Raw genomic sequence first — 15,641 nt, 5'->3', positions numbered from 1 at the left:
GGTCTTGAAAGTAAATATTCTATGATCTAAAGAGTACATTGTCAGAATCAATCAGAAATATCAAAACATTCTCTTCAAATCGCCTTCAGTGAAATATTTTTTATGACAGACAGTTGAGGGGATATCAAGAACATTGAAAAGTACCAGCAGATTTCACTTATTCATCTGACAGAGTGTAGATCAGGTTTTCATTAACATGCAATTATAGAACTGAATTTTTAAGCGTGTGTAATGAAATAACAGGTAAGGTAGAATTTACAATGCAATATCTTTCGGTATCAATGTATTGTTGTTACAGGAAAGACATTATGGCTTTCATCTAATTAGTTTAATTAGTCTTCATGACAATACTGAACACAATTAAGCCTCAAATATTATTGATAGTTGGCCATTTGTGAAAATAGTGATTGATTATTTTGTATGTGAATTATGTTGTCTTTTGTACACCAAATAGCTGCAACGTTTGAGAATGACTCATATCTCGCAATAAACGTAAGTGAGCATGCGCAAAGGGAGCCGGTAACCAGCTTAAGATGATGAACTAACATTCGTTCATTGTCTGTGACGTCATGTATTTATGACGTCACGTCATTGTCTTGGTCATTACTGCGGAGTCTTGCAGTGTGAAAGAAGTATCTGTGCTGCCATGGGATGTAAACAGACCAAGGTTACTCCTTTCAGGCAAACATCTACCCAAGAGGCTCTGACGGGCAAGATTAACTGTCCTCATGAGATGTACTACGCCAAATGTCAGGTGACACGACCCACACCCCGCTTGTCAAGTGCGGAGATTCTTCAACAGCTACGAGATGAGGGCTTGGTCCCCGACCGTCAGTCCAGCGGCGGAGTGGCCTTCTCTATCCCCGGTGTGGAGGGAGTCGTTCCCCGTGGTAAACCACCCCGACGTCTGGAGCAAATCCCAGTTCGATGTTTCTACACAGCTGAGAGGAGGAGACAGAAGGCTGATGAACGCAGATTTGACAGGTAAAACCTACCACGAGGGTGTAAAACAGATGTCATTCTTTCCCCCAAACAGTCTGTGACATCACGTTTCAAGGATATTTTTTCCCAGTGTTTAGACTGTAATATATTTACAGGTTAATAGAGCATTGACAACATTTAATCAAAGAGAAATGCATGTTGAATGCAACACGATTTGACTCTGAACACACTTCCTTGTCTTCTCAGATTGGTGGAACAAGTACAACGGAAACAACTGGACAGAGAAATAAAGCACAAACTTGTCAAGGACGAGAAGAAGCGTCGTCAGTTCATCAAGAAGATGAAGGCGGAACATCAAATGCAGGTGTGGGAGGAGAAGGTGAAGAGGCTGGAGGAAGAACGGGCGGCGAAGCGGAAGAAACCAGTCGAGAAATAGACATTGGGGTGGCCTGTGAGGGTGGGATGGGGTGGGGTATAGGGTCGGGTTCGGGGTTGAAGGTCGGGGTTGGGGGAGGGAGACTGGGATGATATTATAACGTTTGTTTGTGCATGTGTGTTCGTGCGTGCCTGTGTGCCCGTGTGCCTGCCTTGCCTGCCTGCTGGCTTCTGTTGGCCCATCAGTATAATGAAATAGGGTGAATATTCATAAACAACTGTCTCTTCCAAATGACTCAGCCCTTTCAGATGAAAGATATATCATTGAAAAGTGACGTCCATGTTTGTGTTAAGGAATGGACATCGAGAAGACCTGAACACAGGAAAAAACTGTTATATTTCCTGAAATTTGTGAAACTATTACCCTTTGGAAGGTAATGATTGACAATTATCATTCAATATCTATACATGTTCTCTTATTAAAAGTTTACAATTTTAACATAATGATCAACGGTTGCATAACATATGAAATATTTATATTAATATCACTTTGTAGTATATATTGCAAATTCAAAGAAATATGTAACTTATTATTGTTTGTATATTCAGTTATTGATTCGTGAAATAAAGAATTGAAGTAAAATACATTGTTCCTTCGTGTTCCTGCATTTCATTGGTACTGAAGTCTTGATGTTGTGCATTGACACCGGGTGTTGATACAGTGTTGATACCGTTTGTTGATACCTCGTGTTGAGCAGCATGATTGTTCAAAAAATGAAAAATCTGTTCAAATCCGCATGCCCATTTGATAGACCCCATGTCTGCGATGTACTCTGTTGTACTGAGTTACATCGATGCTTGCTACGGATCCGCATTATGTTTGTTCGTTGTTTAACGCCACTCTCAGCACTGTTTCACCTATGTGGCAGCGGTCCCTCGCATCTTGACTCATAACGTCATGGACATGAAACCTTCTTGTGCCATCTTGATCTCAATATCCACCTGATAAAATTTAAATGGAAACGTTTCGTTATTTTTATGAAACGGTGTATCAATGCACACTTTCCTTTTGTGACTAATGTAGACGTTCAGTGTATCCATGAGGACCTAACTATTTGTCTTCAGCATCCTATGCTTGTCCTGTGAAGCGACTAACGGGATCAGGTGGTCGGGCTCGCTGATTTAGATGACACATGTAGATCCATACACATGCTGTTCACACTGGATTGTCCGATCCAGAGACTCGGTTATTTACAGACTGGCGCCATAGAGCTGGCAAAATGAAGTGTGGCATTAAACAACAAACAAATTACAAATTTATGGTATTTTCCTCGCTTATGAGAAAATATGAGTTTGAAACAAATGTGACTTTTCAGAAACGCTAAGATAGTCATAAGTGTCATACCTTCATATTATCTTACGACTATCTTAGCGCTAAGAAAGCTTAGAAAATCTAGGCCCAGGAATGTCGCTTTTTAGAAAGAATGTTGCGTACATCTGAACTCTCTCACTCACTCCCTAACTGCCTGTTGCCCTCTTTACGGTGTTTCGATGACATGTTTTCACGTTCTCAGTCTGATTTTACTATTGATATAATTTGGATTGTTCTCGTCACGATATGGCTGCAATATTGTCGATGTGTCTTGGTGTGGTATCTGTGTGCCAAATAGTTTCCAAAGTTTACTAGCTAGTGGGGCTAGTTATGCCTGAAACTTACTAGCCCATAAAATATGATTCACTAGCCCGAAATGTAAAGGTAGAAACTAAGTGAGTAAGTGAGTTTAGTTTTACGCCACACTCAGTACTATTCCAGGTATATGGCAGCGACTTGTATATAAAAGGGTCTAACCCAGGCAGTCGGGTAAATAACTGCGTGAGTATCGATCTGCGCAGGAACCGATCATGTGTCAAACAAGCCAGCGAGCCTGAACACCCGACAAGAATGAGTTACTGTAAATTAATTCTAGCCCGGACCTTCATGGGTTTGGAACTAAGCATAAGTTTCCAGAATGGCAAAGTAACATCAAATACAAATGAGGTACTACGTGTCTGAATTTCTGAAATATTTTGTTTATGTTCTAATAACTTAAATAAGTCATACAGGAATATCCCAATGAAACTTCACCAGATCTATAGGCCAGTCGGGTTTGTGACTCTGGAGATTTACTGGATCGAGCGTATTTTTACTAGTAACGGGCTAGCGGGCTGTGGCTAGTGACCATTTTGCACAATGTTTGGTGTACATGTAAAGTGAACATGGTATTACAGTGCTATAGGGTCCAGACTCGATTATTTACACAGCGCCGCCATATAGCTGCAACACTACTGAGTGCAGAGTAAAACTAAACTTACTCACTCACACTCACTCAGAGCAACAGACTCAAGTTCGGTGGAATACGATCTCACATATATCTTCTTGAGAAGGCAAACTGGTTTCGGCCATGGCCCCGTCTCGTACATATCCCAATAAACGTAAGTGAGCATGCGCAAAGGGAGCCGGTAACGATGACGAACTGACATTCGTTCATTGTCTGTGACGTCATGTATTTATGACGTCACGTCATTGTCTTGGTCATTACTGCGGAGTCTTGCAGTGTGAAAGACGTATCTGTGCTGCCATGGGATGTAAACAGACCAAGGTTACGCCTTTCAGGCAAACATCTACCCAAGAGGCTCTGACGGGCAAGATTAACTGTCCTCATGAGATGTACTACGCCAAGTGTCAGGTGACACGACCCACACCCCGTTTGTCAAGTGCGGAGATTCTCCAACAGCTACGAGATGAGGGCTTGGTCCCCGACCGTCAGTCCAGCGGCGGAGTGGCCTTTTCTATCCCCGGTGTGGAGGGAGTCGTTCCCCGTGGTAAACCACCCCGACGTCTGGAGCAAATCCCAGTTCGATGTTTCTACACAGCTGAGAGGAGGAGACAGAAGGCTGATGAACGCAGATTTGACAGGTAAAACCTACCACGAGGGTGTAAAACAGATGTCATTCTTTCCCCCAAACAGTCTGTGACATCACGTTTCAAGGATATTTTTTCCCAGTGTTTAGACTGTAATATATTTACAGGTTAATAGAGCATTGACAACATTTAATCAAAGAGAAATGCATGTTGAATGCAACACGATTTGACTCTGAACACACTTCCTTGTCTTCTCAGATTGGTGGAACAAGTACAACGGAAACAACTGGACAGAGAAATAAAGCACAAACTTGTCAAGGACGAGAAGAAGCGTCGTCAGTTCATCAAGAAGATGAAGGCGGAACATCAAATGCAGGTGTGGGAGGAGAAGGTGAAGAGGCTGGAGGAAGAACGGGCGGCGAAGCGGAAGAAACCAGTCGAGAAATAGACATTGGGGTGGCCTGTGAGGGTGGGATGGGGTGGGGTATAGGGTCGGGTTCGGGGTTGAAGGTCGGGGTTGGGGGAGGGAGACTGGGATGATATTATAACGTTTGCAACATGTGTCATATTTGGGATTTCACTTTCTTAGTAAAGTACAAATTCTAGTACTTTTTTCGGTTGAGTCCCATCCGGGATTCGAACCCGCACCCTCAGAGTCAGGCACCTAATCGCCAGCACACAAAGTCAGCCGCCTAGCCCGCTCAGCCACCGCGACTTCCACAAAATGAAAGTCGGACAACTGGTAGTCTAGACTGCGTACTTTGTGTACCCCTCTGATGAGTGTAAATTGGCACGGCTCCCACGGCCGAAAGCTATGATTACACGATGCCATTTAGAAAGTGGTCAAATGCAACATGTGTCATATTTGGGATTTCACTTTCTTAGTAAAGTACAAATTCTAGTACTTTTTTCGGTTGAGTCCCATCCGGGATTCGAACCCGCACCCTCAGAGTCAGGCACCTAATCGCCAGCACACAAAGTCAGCCGCCTAGCCCGCTCAGCCACCGCGACTTCCACAAAATGAAAGTCGGACAACTGGTAGTCTAGACTGCGTACTTTGTGTACCCCTCTGATGAATGTAAATTGGCACGGCTCCCACGGCCGAAAGCTATGATTACACGATGCCATTTAGAAAGTGGTCAAATGCAACATGTGTCATATTTGGGATTTCACTTTCTTAGTAAAGTACAAATTCTAGTACTTTTTTCGGTTGAGTCCCATCCGGGATTCGAACCCGCACCCTCAGAGTCAGGCACCTAATCGCCAGCACACAAAGTCAGCCGCCTAGCCCGCTCAGCCACCGCGACTTCCACAAAATGAAAGTCGGACAACTGGTAGTCTAGACTGCGTACTTTGTGTACCCCTCTGATGAGTGTAAATTGGCACGGCTCCCACGGCCGAAAGCTATGATTACACGATGCCATTTAGAAAGTGGTCAAATGCAACATGTGTCATATTTGGGATTTCACTTTCTTAGTAAAGTACAAATTCTAGTACTTTTTTCGGTTGAGTCCCATCCGGGATTCGAACCCGCACCCTCAGAGTCAGGCACCTAATCGCCAGCACACAAAGTCAGCCGCCTAGCCCGCTCAGCCACCGCGACTTCCACAAAATGAAAGTCGGACAACTGGTAGTCTAGACTGCGTACTTTGTGTACCCCTCTGATGAGTGTAAATTGGCACGGCTCCCACGGCCGAAAGCTATGATTACACGATGCCATTTAGAAAGTGGTCAAATGCAACATGTGTCATATTTGGGATTTCACTTTCTTAGTAAAGTACAAATTCTAGTACTTTTTTCGGTTGAGTCCCATCCGGGATTCGAACCCGCACCCTCAGAGTCAGGCACCTAATCGCCAGCACACAAAGTCAGCCGCCTAGACCGCTCAGCCACCGCGACTTCCACAAAATGAAAGTCGGACAACTGGTAGTCTAGACTGCGTACTTTGTGTACCCCTCTGATGAGTGTAAATTGGCACGGCTCCCACGGCCGAAAGCTATGATTACACGATGCCATTTAGAAAGTGGTCAAATGCAACATGTGTCATATTTGGGATTTCACTTTCTTAGTAAAGTACAAATTCTAGTACTTTTTTCGGTTGAGTCCCATCCGGGATTCGAACCCGCACCCTCAGAGTCAGGCACCTAATCGCCAGCACACAAAGTCAGCCGCCTAGCCCGTAATATCCCAAATATGACACATGTTGCATTTGACCACTTTCTAAATGGCATCGTGTAATCATAGCTTTCGGCCGTGGGAGCCGTGCCAATTTACACTCATCAGAGGGGTACACAAAGTACGCAGTCTAGACTACCAGTTGTCCGACTTTCATTTTGTGGAAGTCGCGGTGGCTGAGCGGGCTAGGCGGCTGACTTTGTGTGCTGGCGATTAGGTGCCTGACTCTGAGGGTGCGGGTTCGAATCCCGGATGGGACTCAACCGAAAAAAGTACTAGAATTTGTACTTTACTAAGAAAGTGAAATCCCAAATATGACACATGTTGCATTTGACCACTTTCTAAATGGCATCGTGTAATCATTATAACGTTTGTTTGTGCATGTGTGTTCGTGCGTGCCTGTGTGCCTGCCTGCCTGCCTGCCTGCCTGCTGGCTTCTGTTGGCCCATCAGTATAATGAAATAGGGTGAATATTCATAAACAACTGTCTCTTCCAAATGACTCAGTCCTTTTAGATGAAAGATATATCATTGAAAAGTGACGTCCATGTTTGTGTTAAGGAATGGACATCGAGAAGACCTGAACACAGGAAAAAACTGTTATATTTCCTGAAATTTGTGAAACTATTACACTTTGGAAGATAATGATTGACAATTATCATTCAATATCTATACATGTTCTCTTATTAAAAGTTTACAATTTTAACATAATGATCAACGGTTGCATAACATATGAAATATTTATTTTAATATCACTTTGTAGTATATATTGCAAATTCAAAGAAATATGTAACTTATTATTGTTTGTATATTCAGTTATTGATTCGTGAAATAAAGAATTGAAGTAAAATACATTGTTCCTTCGTGTTCCTGCATTTCATTGGTACTGAAGTCTTGATGTTGTGCATTGACACAGGGTGTTGATACAGTGTTGATACCGTTTGTTGATACCTCGTGTTGAGCAGCATCATTGCCGGGGATCTGTCCAAAGCCGCATGCCCATTTGATAGACCCCATGTCTGCGATGTACTCTGTTGTACTGAGTTACATCGATGCTTGTTCCGGATCCGCATTATGATTGTTCGTTGTTTAACGCCACTCTCAGCACTGTTTCACCTATGTGGCAGCGGTCCCTCGCATCTTGACTCATAACGTCATGGACATGAAACCTTCTTGTGCCATCTTGATCTCAATATCCACCTGATAAAATTTAAATGGAAACGTTTCGTTATTTTTATGAAACGGTGTATCAATGCACACTTTCCTTTTGTGACTAATGTAGACGTTCAGTGTATCCATGAGGACCTAACTATTTGTCTTCAGCATCCTATGCTTGTCCTGTGAAGCGACTAACGGGATCAGGTGGTCGGGCTCGCTGATTTAGATGACACATGTAGATCCATACACATGCTGTTCACACTGGATTGTCCGATCCAGAGACTCGGTTATTTACAGACTGGCGCCATAGAGCTGGCAAAATGAAGTGTGGCATTAAACAACAAACAAATTACAAATTTATGGTATTTTCCTCGCTTATGAGAAAATATGAGTTTGAAACAAATGTGACTTTTCAGAAACGCTAAGATAGTCATAAGTGTCATACCTTCATATTATCTTACGACTATCTTAGCGCTAAGAAAGCTTAGAAAATCTAGGCCCAGGAATGTCGCTTTTTAGAAAGAATGTTGCGTACATCTGAACTCTCTCACTCACTCCCTAACTGCCTGTTGCCCTCTTTACGGTGTTTCGATGACATGTTTTCACGTTCTCAGTCTGATTTTACTATTGATATAATTTGGATTGTTCTCGTCACGATATGGCTGCAATATTGTCGATGTGTCTTGGTGTGGTATCTGTGTGCCAAATAGTTTCCAAAGTTTACTAGCTAGTGGGGCTAGTTATGCCTGAAACTTACTAGCCCATAAAATATGATTCACTAGCCCGAAATGTAAAGGTAGAAACTAAGTGAGTAAGTGAGTTTAGTTTTACGCCACACTCAGTACTATTCCAGGTATATGGCAGCGACTTGTATATAAAAGGGTCTAACCCAGGCAGTCGGGTAAATAACTGCGTGAATGTCGATCTGCACAGGAACAAATCGTGTGTCAAACAAGCCAGCGAGCCTGAACACCCGACAAGAATGAGTTACTGTAAATTAATTCTAGCCCGGACCTTCATGGGTTTGGAACTAAGCATAAGTTTCCAGAATGGCAAAGTAACATCAAATAAGGTACTACGTGTCTGAATTTCTGAAATATCTTGTTTGTGTTCTAATAACTTAAATAAGTCATAGAGGGATATCCCCATGAAACTTCACCAAATCTATCTATAGGCCAGTCGGGTTTGTGACTCTGGAGATTTACTGGATCGAGCGTATTTTTACTAGTAACGGGCTAGCGGGCTATGGCTAGTGACCATTTCGCACAATGTTTGGTGTACATGTAAAGTGAACATGGTATTACAGTGTTATCGCTTAACCGGCCCACTTGATGTTCACCACACGCAAAGCGTATGTTCAACTCTTATTTCAGATTTCGTGCGCTGTGCACTCTAACCTTGACCTTCATCTCAGCATTGTTTACTTCCGGCATAATGGCTGACACTTGCAACACATGTAGTCATCACAGTCGTGTCATTTAGAAACTGATTATATGGTGATGACAGTTTAGAAGTGACTTGCCAATGAAGACAATTCATACTTGTTCAGTCGGAAACGAGTTCTATCAACATGTTAGGAAACTTATTTGAAGAAGAGAAGGGTGCTTTTGAAACACTTGAGACAGCTCTTTTCGGTTCTGAGAAAGGTGGTGCACCTAAAACACCCAGATCTCAATGTAAATTGGCCGGTATCGCCAATCAAGGAGCGACATGTTATCTGAACTCGCTCCTGCAAACTTTACTTTTAACACCGGAATTCAGAGGTAGGTCTATATTATTCAAGGTAACATAAACATATTGAAGACATTTTTTCTTTGAATATTTCTTTGACTTTGAAAAGAAACTAGAAGTTGATGATAATCACTTTCTCTTTAAAACAGAGAGCAAATGGCTCACTAAAACACTGAAAAATAAATCATGTGGTATAAGAGGGAAATATGTATTTTACCAAGGTAACATGTTGACCTGCTTAAAACCAACAGGAATTCAAACCGAATTGAAAGCTTTAGAAAATATAACAAGCGAACAAGATCGGTATACGCTCTTCGAATCAGTAAAACTGAAATACCTGAAAGTGTTATAAGAAGAGATTCCAGCAAGTGCAGTCCAAGATAGAATACAATGAACTTGCAGATATTGAACAAACCATGTGAAACTGAAAGCAGACTTTAGGAACACAGGATACACATGAAACAAAATATCATAAAGTGACAAACACTTTCAAACCCCATGGAAGTTCAGTCATAAAACATACATAGCATCTAATTAAAGAGGAACATTTTAGGTAAAAAACATTTATCCAACGCTATGTGTTCAGAAACAATGTCTTGTCCTTAGATGAGCTTTAACTGGACAGATTTCTACATACTGAAATTGAAAACAGTCACTTAAAAATCTTTCATAATCTAGTTTGGGAGCTATTTCATTTGTGATCTAAAAATCTACGTCATTTTCATAAATCTGAATTGTTTAAGGGCAGTACAGTCAACTATTATCCAATCTGCTAAATGTTATTGTACTTTGTACGTATGAATTTGAAATAATGATACTGTAATTAATTTGATCTGAGACTATCCACGAACATTCTGGAATAATAGGACTGTAGTTCAATTTAATCAAATTGAAGTAACAGACATATCCTTTACTGGGATAAAATGCTCCTTGTGGTTGTTATTGATGTTACAGTAATGTTACTATTGCCCTTCTGTAAATCTGCCTTATTAAACACAGAGCCATTAATTTTGTAAAAGTAATGGAGTCAATTTTTTATTTAGAATTGAAATGTTCTTTGCTACATCATAAGTTCTTATTCCAGATGGTTCACAATTTTAAGTCTTTGGTGATTGTATACATCCTCTTTGACTTTCCATGTGGGATGGTAGTCACGTCATATTTCAAAAGTTAATTTAATAAAGTTAATATGTAATTTTGTATTAAACAACAAACGAAATAAAAGAACAAAATGACAAAAAAGGGAGCATGGTATATTTATCAAGTAGTTTTATGCAAGATAGTTTGCTGTACCGAGTTATGCCCATTTGTCATGCAAGGTTGAATTCTGCTATTACACAAATTCGGATCTTGAAAAGAAGTAAAAAACATTATTGACTTTTGAAGTTTCGTGAAATCAGTAAGTATCTGTGCACAGCATAAGTTTAGGTGTTTCTCACACATTAGCTTGGTAGACATGCCTTGATGTAGGTGAAATACTGTAGAAGCCATAAAATTTCCTAGTCCCATTCTGTGAGTATGAACCACGGACCTTCTGATCCAAAGTTGGATGCCTTGTCCACATGACCAAAGAGGTTATCCCCATCAGCAAGCTGACTCCACGCCCTGCTACAATACTATTCAGAAGGATGGACAACCCATTTCACACATGTTACTACAGGACAGGGGTGGAAATAACAGATTGCCCGACGTCCCAGTCCAGGGGATTTTTCTGCCGGGCTAGCAGATTTTGTACTTGACGCTGTACCTGTGTCCAGTTCACTTTCCAATGATAATTAAGTTTCTTATTGAAAAAAATCAACAAGAAACTAGGCTGGTCTAGTGGAAAAATTATCAGGACAAATGATTTTACATGTGCAGCTGTCCCGGCGTACTGTAGGAATTTTAATGTTATTTCCACCTGTGCAAGAGCCATTTATTATGCTTTGTCACCCTGACTCCAGAAGTATACAGCATCAACTTCAACATATGAATATTTATAGCTAAAATGGATAGAATTATCATTAAAACAACCGCACGTTATCAGAAATGAGTGGGCCACTGTAACTTGATAATGCCCTCAAACTGCTTGACGACGGGCCATTATCAAGCCCATTGTTAGGTGACGTCATAAGTAACTCAGCTGTTGAAGTTCAATCACCTACAGATTGTTTGAACTTGGGTTCATTATTGACCATATATCTGGCTCACATTCGTCACATGTGCCTGTGCCATTATGCACTTTGCTGCCTGTGCCAACCATAACAATTGTACCATAAATGACAACATACAGCAATGAAAATATCAACTTGAAGTCTAACATTGTTGATCACTGAAAACTGATGGCGGCTGGTAGTATGAGCAAAGGTCAAGGTCAACAGTGACGTCATCTGTGTTGTTCTATGATATGTCTATAATTGTAAACGTGTGTCAGTGACATCAGTCGTTTTGTTGTTGGCAGTAAATGCTTCTAAACCGATGCTGCTGTTTTTATTCTTATTTTATTAAAATTTCTATTCATTTTAGCTATTGTAATGGTAACGCTATTTTTCAGGGCATTATCATTTGCAGAAGTCCTCGGTCTTTTCAACTGCCCTCCTTCATTGGGCAGTTAACGAAAGACCTCAGGCTTCTGCAAATGATAATGCCTTGAAAAATAGCGTTACCCTTATAATACAGATCACTTGATAGTATATAATGTCAATTCTGTTTCCAGAATCCTTGTTTCAACTGAGCGAGGCAGATCTTGGCCGGCTGGAAGACAAAGATAAACCTGGCACCAAGGTAACAGTGGAAGAGTCGGTTGTGTTTGAATTATTTTGGGAACATTTCTGTGCCTCGGATGCAAATAGGTGTGATATGTTGAAGCCCTTGTTGGTACTGGGTTCAAATCCTGGGAAGGCCTATTACCAACCCGTAACCTTTGTGGTCATCCTCGATATCTCCAGGGTATAAGTTCCCATGAATCTCCACTATACCTTGCATGCATCTATGGCTAAGCCCGATAAATTGGCTTTTCATCCAATCAAGTGTATACGCTGTGAACTTGAGTGAACCAATCACAACTCACGTTTGCTTTTTAAATTATCCAACCAATTAAACTTCGCAACACAAATTATGCACATGTTCTCTGATAGAGGTAGAAGGAGTTCTTGCATGTATTTTAAAAATTTTTGGACCTATCAATCTGTCTTTATGATTTCCCCTAAATCTGAGCCACACTACAGACAAACCTTCACAGCTGTAACCACTACCGTTGTTGACACAGGCAAGCTCAGTTGTAACTGCTGCTTAGCTGATTGGCTACTGTGAGAATGCGGAGCCAGCAAAGGGAGGTAATAACATTTGGGGGCGAAGCCGTAGATGCATCCAGAGTCAGTATCACTTAAGGATGCAAGTTAGTGGTTCATGTGTTCATGACTCCTACTTTACAAAGTGCGCTGTTGGTATCGTATGTTTCTTTCCTTCAGGTGCGAGTGATCCCACTGCAGCTACAACGCCTGTTTGCCCGTCTGCTCCTTCTAGACCTACAGAGTGTGTCCACAACTGAACTCACAGAGTCCTTTGGCTGGACTAACAACGAGGTAGGCAGATCCAAGTACATGTTGATGAGTGTGTTTACTAGTGTTGGTAATTGGTTCAAATCTCATGATTTATGATTGGTCCGTAATTGGTTGGTGTCAGTAAACAAATGTTTTTGTGATATTTGTTAATGCACACAAATAAATAAAAGAAAAACATGTAGTTCTTTGGTGTTTTTTTCGCAAACTGCAAAAAATGCAAATTGTTTGAGTTCAATTATTGGTCATTTAGTCACCCTGACCAATCTTTGAGTATTTCAATCAGTCATACCACCGCTAATGTTTACATTCCTAGAGTGGAAGTGAGGGGACAGCCTGGTTGAGATATTGTCTGTGCCTGAAAACAAAAGGTTTAATGGACACATCATACCAAATGACAGTAGAAGATTGTGCCTCTTGTTCCACAAGCTGGCAGTCAGAATTACAGGGATAAAACAAAGACAGCTCAATACAGTAGGGCGTGAATATGAATGCATTGTGTATTGTGCCAGGAAGCTGGCACTATAAAATTTCATATTCTGGTGTCCGTTATTTTGGTTGCGAAAAGATTAGCTTGCATGAAAAGCTTGCTCTCTACCCACTCACTCACTCTCTCTCTCTCTCTCTCTCTCTCTCTTTCTCTCTCTCTCTCTCTCTCTCTCTCACTCTCACTCACTCACTCACTCACTCACTCATTACTTGCAGCAATTCCAGCAGCATGACGTGCAGGAACTCAACAGGATCCTGTTCTGTGCTATTGAAGACTCGCTGGTGGGGACGTCAGGGCAAAGTCTCATTCAGAGACTCTACCACGGAAATATCGTCAATCAGGTAAATTGTGAAAACATCCAACAGGTACATTTTGTCTCAGGAATATACTCAGTCGGGTACATTTTGTTGTGGAAACACTACCACTCAGATACTTGTGGCTATGGAAACATTGTCAATCAAGTTTGTGTTGTCTCAAGAATATAGCCAGTTGGGGTACATGTTGTCATGGACGCATTGCCAGTCACATACCAGTAGCTATGGCAACATCAATCAAGTTTGTGTAGTCTCAAGAACATAGTCAATGAGACAAATGTTGCCATGGTAACATCATCACCTAGGTAAATGTCTATGAACATCCCCAGGCAGGACATCTTGCCACAGAAATGTTTCCTAAGGTAAATAAAAAAGGCTAAAGTTATTGAGATGGCTTTTGGTGTCTGACTTCTTTCCTTCATAAATATGTATTTTGTTTGCAGATCATATGCAAGGAATGTGGGAAAATCAGTGAGAGAAGGGTGAGTATTCCACAAGACACATTACAAAGAACTACAAACTACACTTACAAAGATCCCGATCAGACCTGATCTTCAGTAACCTATGCTTGTCATAAGAGGCAACAGCATTAGGTAGTCAGGCTTGCAGATGGTTGACATGAATTATTATTGCTTATGTTCATCACTGGATTGTCTGGTTCACAGACCTCTGCCATATTGCTTGAATATTGCTGAATGAGGCGTAAAACTAAATTCACTCACATAAAAAAAGATTTAGATACGATCCCTATCTCAACAGTATCTTCGCAGTGGCATACATGAAGTATTAAAATCTTACAATTTGTTTATAAAATGCCTTGTAAACTATCATCTAGGTAGTCTGGATTCCAAGTGTTGTTTATTATTTCTCACACTGGTCATTACATCATTAGAATATTCTCTCACAGTCATGTCCTTTTGTGGCATAAGTGTACCGGTAATCAGTCATTTAAATGTGAACAAAATAATGAAAAAAACAAAGATAAAAGCAAACTGCTGATTTATGTCATCATGTCCATTTTACAATATTTCTGTTTGACTAATTGTAAAACACCCCGTTAATACACATACTACTCTGGATACAAGATGTACTGACCACTGTCTGGGATGTTGCTCATGATATCGATCACAAGTATGTCATAACACAACAAAATTGGTGGGGTCGCCTTGCCAAAGACCTGTGTTCGATTCCCAACATGGTTACAATGTGTAAAGGGTCATTTCGTTTGTCCTTCACTGTGATATTGCTGGAATGTTGCTAAAAGCTGTGTAAATCTTCACTGTGATATTGCTGGAACGTTGCTAAAAGCAGTGTAAACCCTCACTGTGATATTGCTGGAATGTTGCTAAAAGCTGTGTAAACCTTCACTGTGGTATTGCTGGAATGTTGCTAAAAGCGGTGTAAACCTTCACTGTGATATTGCTGGAACATTGCTAAAAGCGGTGTAAACCTTCACTGTGATATTGCTGGAATGTTGCTAAAAGCTGTGTAAACCTTCACTGTGATATTGCTGGAACGTTGCTAAAAGCGGTGTAAACCCTCACTGTGATATTGCTGGAATGTTGCTAAAAGCGGTGTAAACCTTCACTGTGATATTGCTGGAATGTTGCTGAAAGCGGTGTAAAAACTGTAGTCAGTCTGATGTACATTTTTACATGCCCCATTATTGAACTTGAATATTTTTGAGCATTATTAAACTAACATTAACAAATGCATTGGAACAAACCCCCAGCAACACTGTGCAAAATAGCCACTGGCCCACTAGCCTGGGGCTAGTAAATATCCATTTTGGCCAATAAATCTTCAGTCTCTGGCCCAACTAGGGTGATGAATTTTCAAAGGGTCATTTTCAAATATATCACTCTTTCCGACGTGTTACAGTACACTTCTAAATCATGCAAGCTTTTGGCCTGATATATATGTTCGTCATATCAGCAGCTTAAAGATGAAACCAATTCAAACATTCATATTTTGTGCTAATGTATTATTTTGTGGGCTGGGATGTTTCAGGCATAA

At 41.0% G+C, this 15,641-nt stretch overlaps 3 protein-coding genes across 3 annotated transcripts in view; all 3 read left to right on the top strand.

Moving 5' to 3' along the window:
* The first annotated feature begins 646 nt into the window (after nucleotides 1-646).
* Nucleotides 647-1,379, top strand: LOC137256485 (uncharacterized). Its single transcript, XM_067794322.1, has 2 exons — nucleotides 647-984; nucleotides 1,189-1,379. The coding sequence occupies exons 1-2, from the start codon at nucleotides 647-649 to the stop codon at nucleotides 1,376-1,378; spliced, it is 528 nt and encodes a 175-aa protein (XP_067650423.1). The 3' UTR covers nucleotide 1,379.
* Nucleotides 1,380-3,913: 2,534 nt separating this feature from the next.
* On the top strand, nucleotides 3,914-4,668 carry LOC137256500 (uncharacterized). The gene is made up of 2 exons (XM_067794335.1): nucleotides 3,914-4,273; nucleotides 4,478-4,668. The coding sequence occupies exons 1-2, from the start codon at nucleotides 3,936-3,938 to the stop codon at nucleotides 4,665-4,667; spliced, it is 528 nt and encodes a 175-aa protein (XP_067650436.1). The 5' UTR covers nucleotides 3,914-3,935; the 3' UTR covers nucleotide 4,668.
* A 4,298-nt stretch (nucleotides 4,669-8,966) lies between these two features.
* Nucleotides 8,967-15,641, top strand: part of LOC137255747 (ubiquitin carboxyl-terminal hydrolase 40-like) — a 55,541-nt gene continuing 48,866 nt past the window's right edge. Inside the window, exons 1-5 of the mRNA XM_067793256.1 lie at nucleotides 8,967-9,314; nucleotides 11,978-12,045; nucleotides 12,732-12,845; nucleotides 13,527-13,652; nucleotides 14,069-14,107. Of these exons, the coding sequence (XP_067649357.1) occupies nucleotides 9,122-9,314; nucleotides 11,978-12,045; nucleotides 12,732-12,845; nucleotides 13,527-13,652; nucleotides 14,069-14,107 (540 nt within the window). The 5' untranslated portion in view covers nucleotides 8,967-9,121. The remainder of the gene's footprint in view (nucleotides 9,315-11,977; nucleotides 12,046-12,731; nucleotides 12,846-13,526; nucleotides 13,653-14,068; nucleotides 14,108-15,641) is intronic.

The sequence above is a fragment of the Haliotis asinina genome, chromosome 11 (genome assembly GCF_037392515.1).
Source record: "Haliotis asinina isolate JCU_RB_2024 chromosome 11, JCU_Hal_asi_v2, whole genome shotgun sequence".
Lineage (NCBI taxonomy): Eukaryota > Metazoa > Mollusca > Gastropoda > Lepetellida > Haliotidae > Haliotis > Haliotis asinina.
This window is presented reverse-complemented; position numbering and strand designations above follow the sequence as displayed.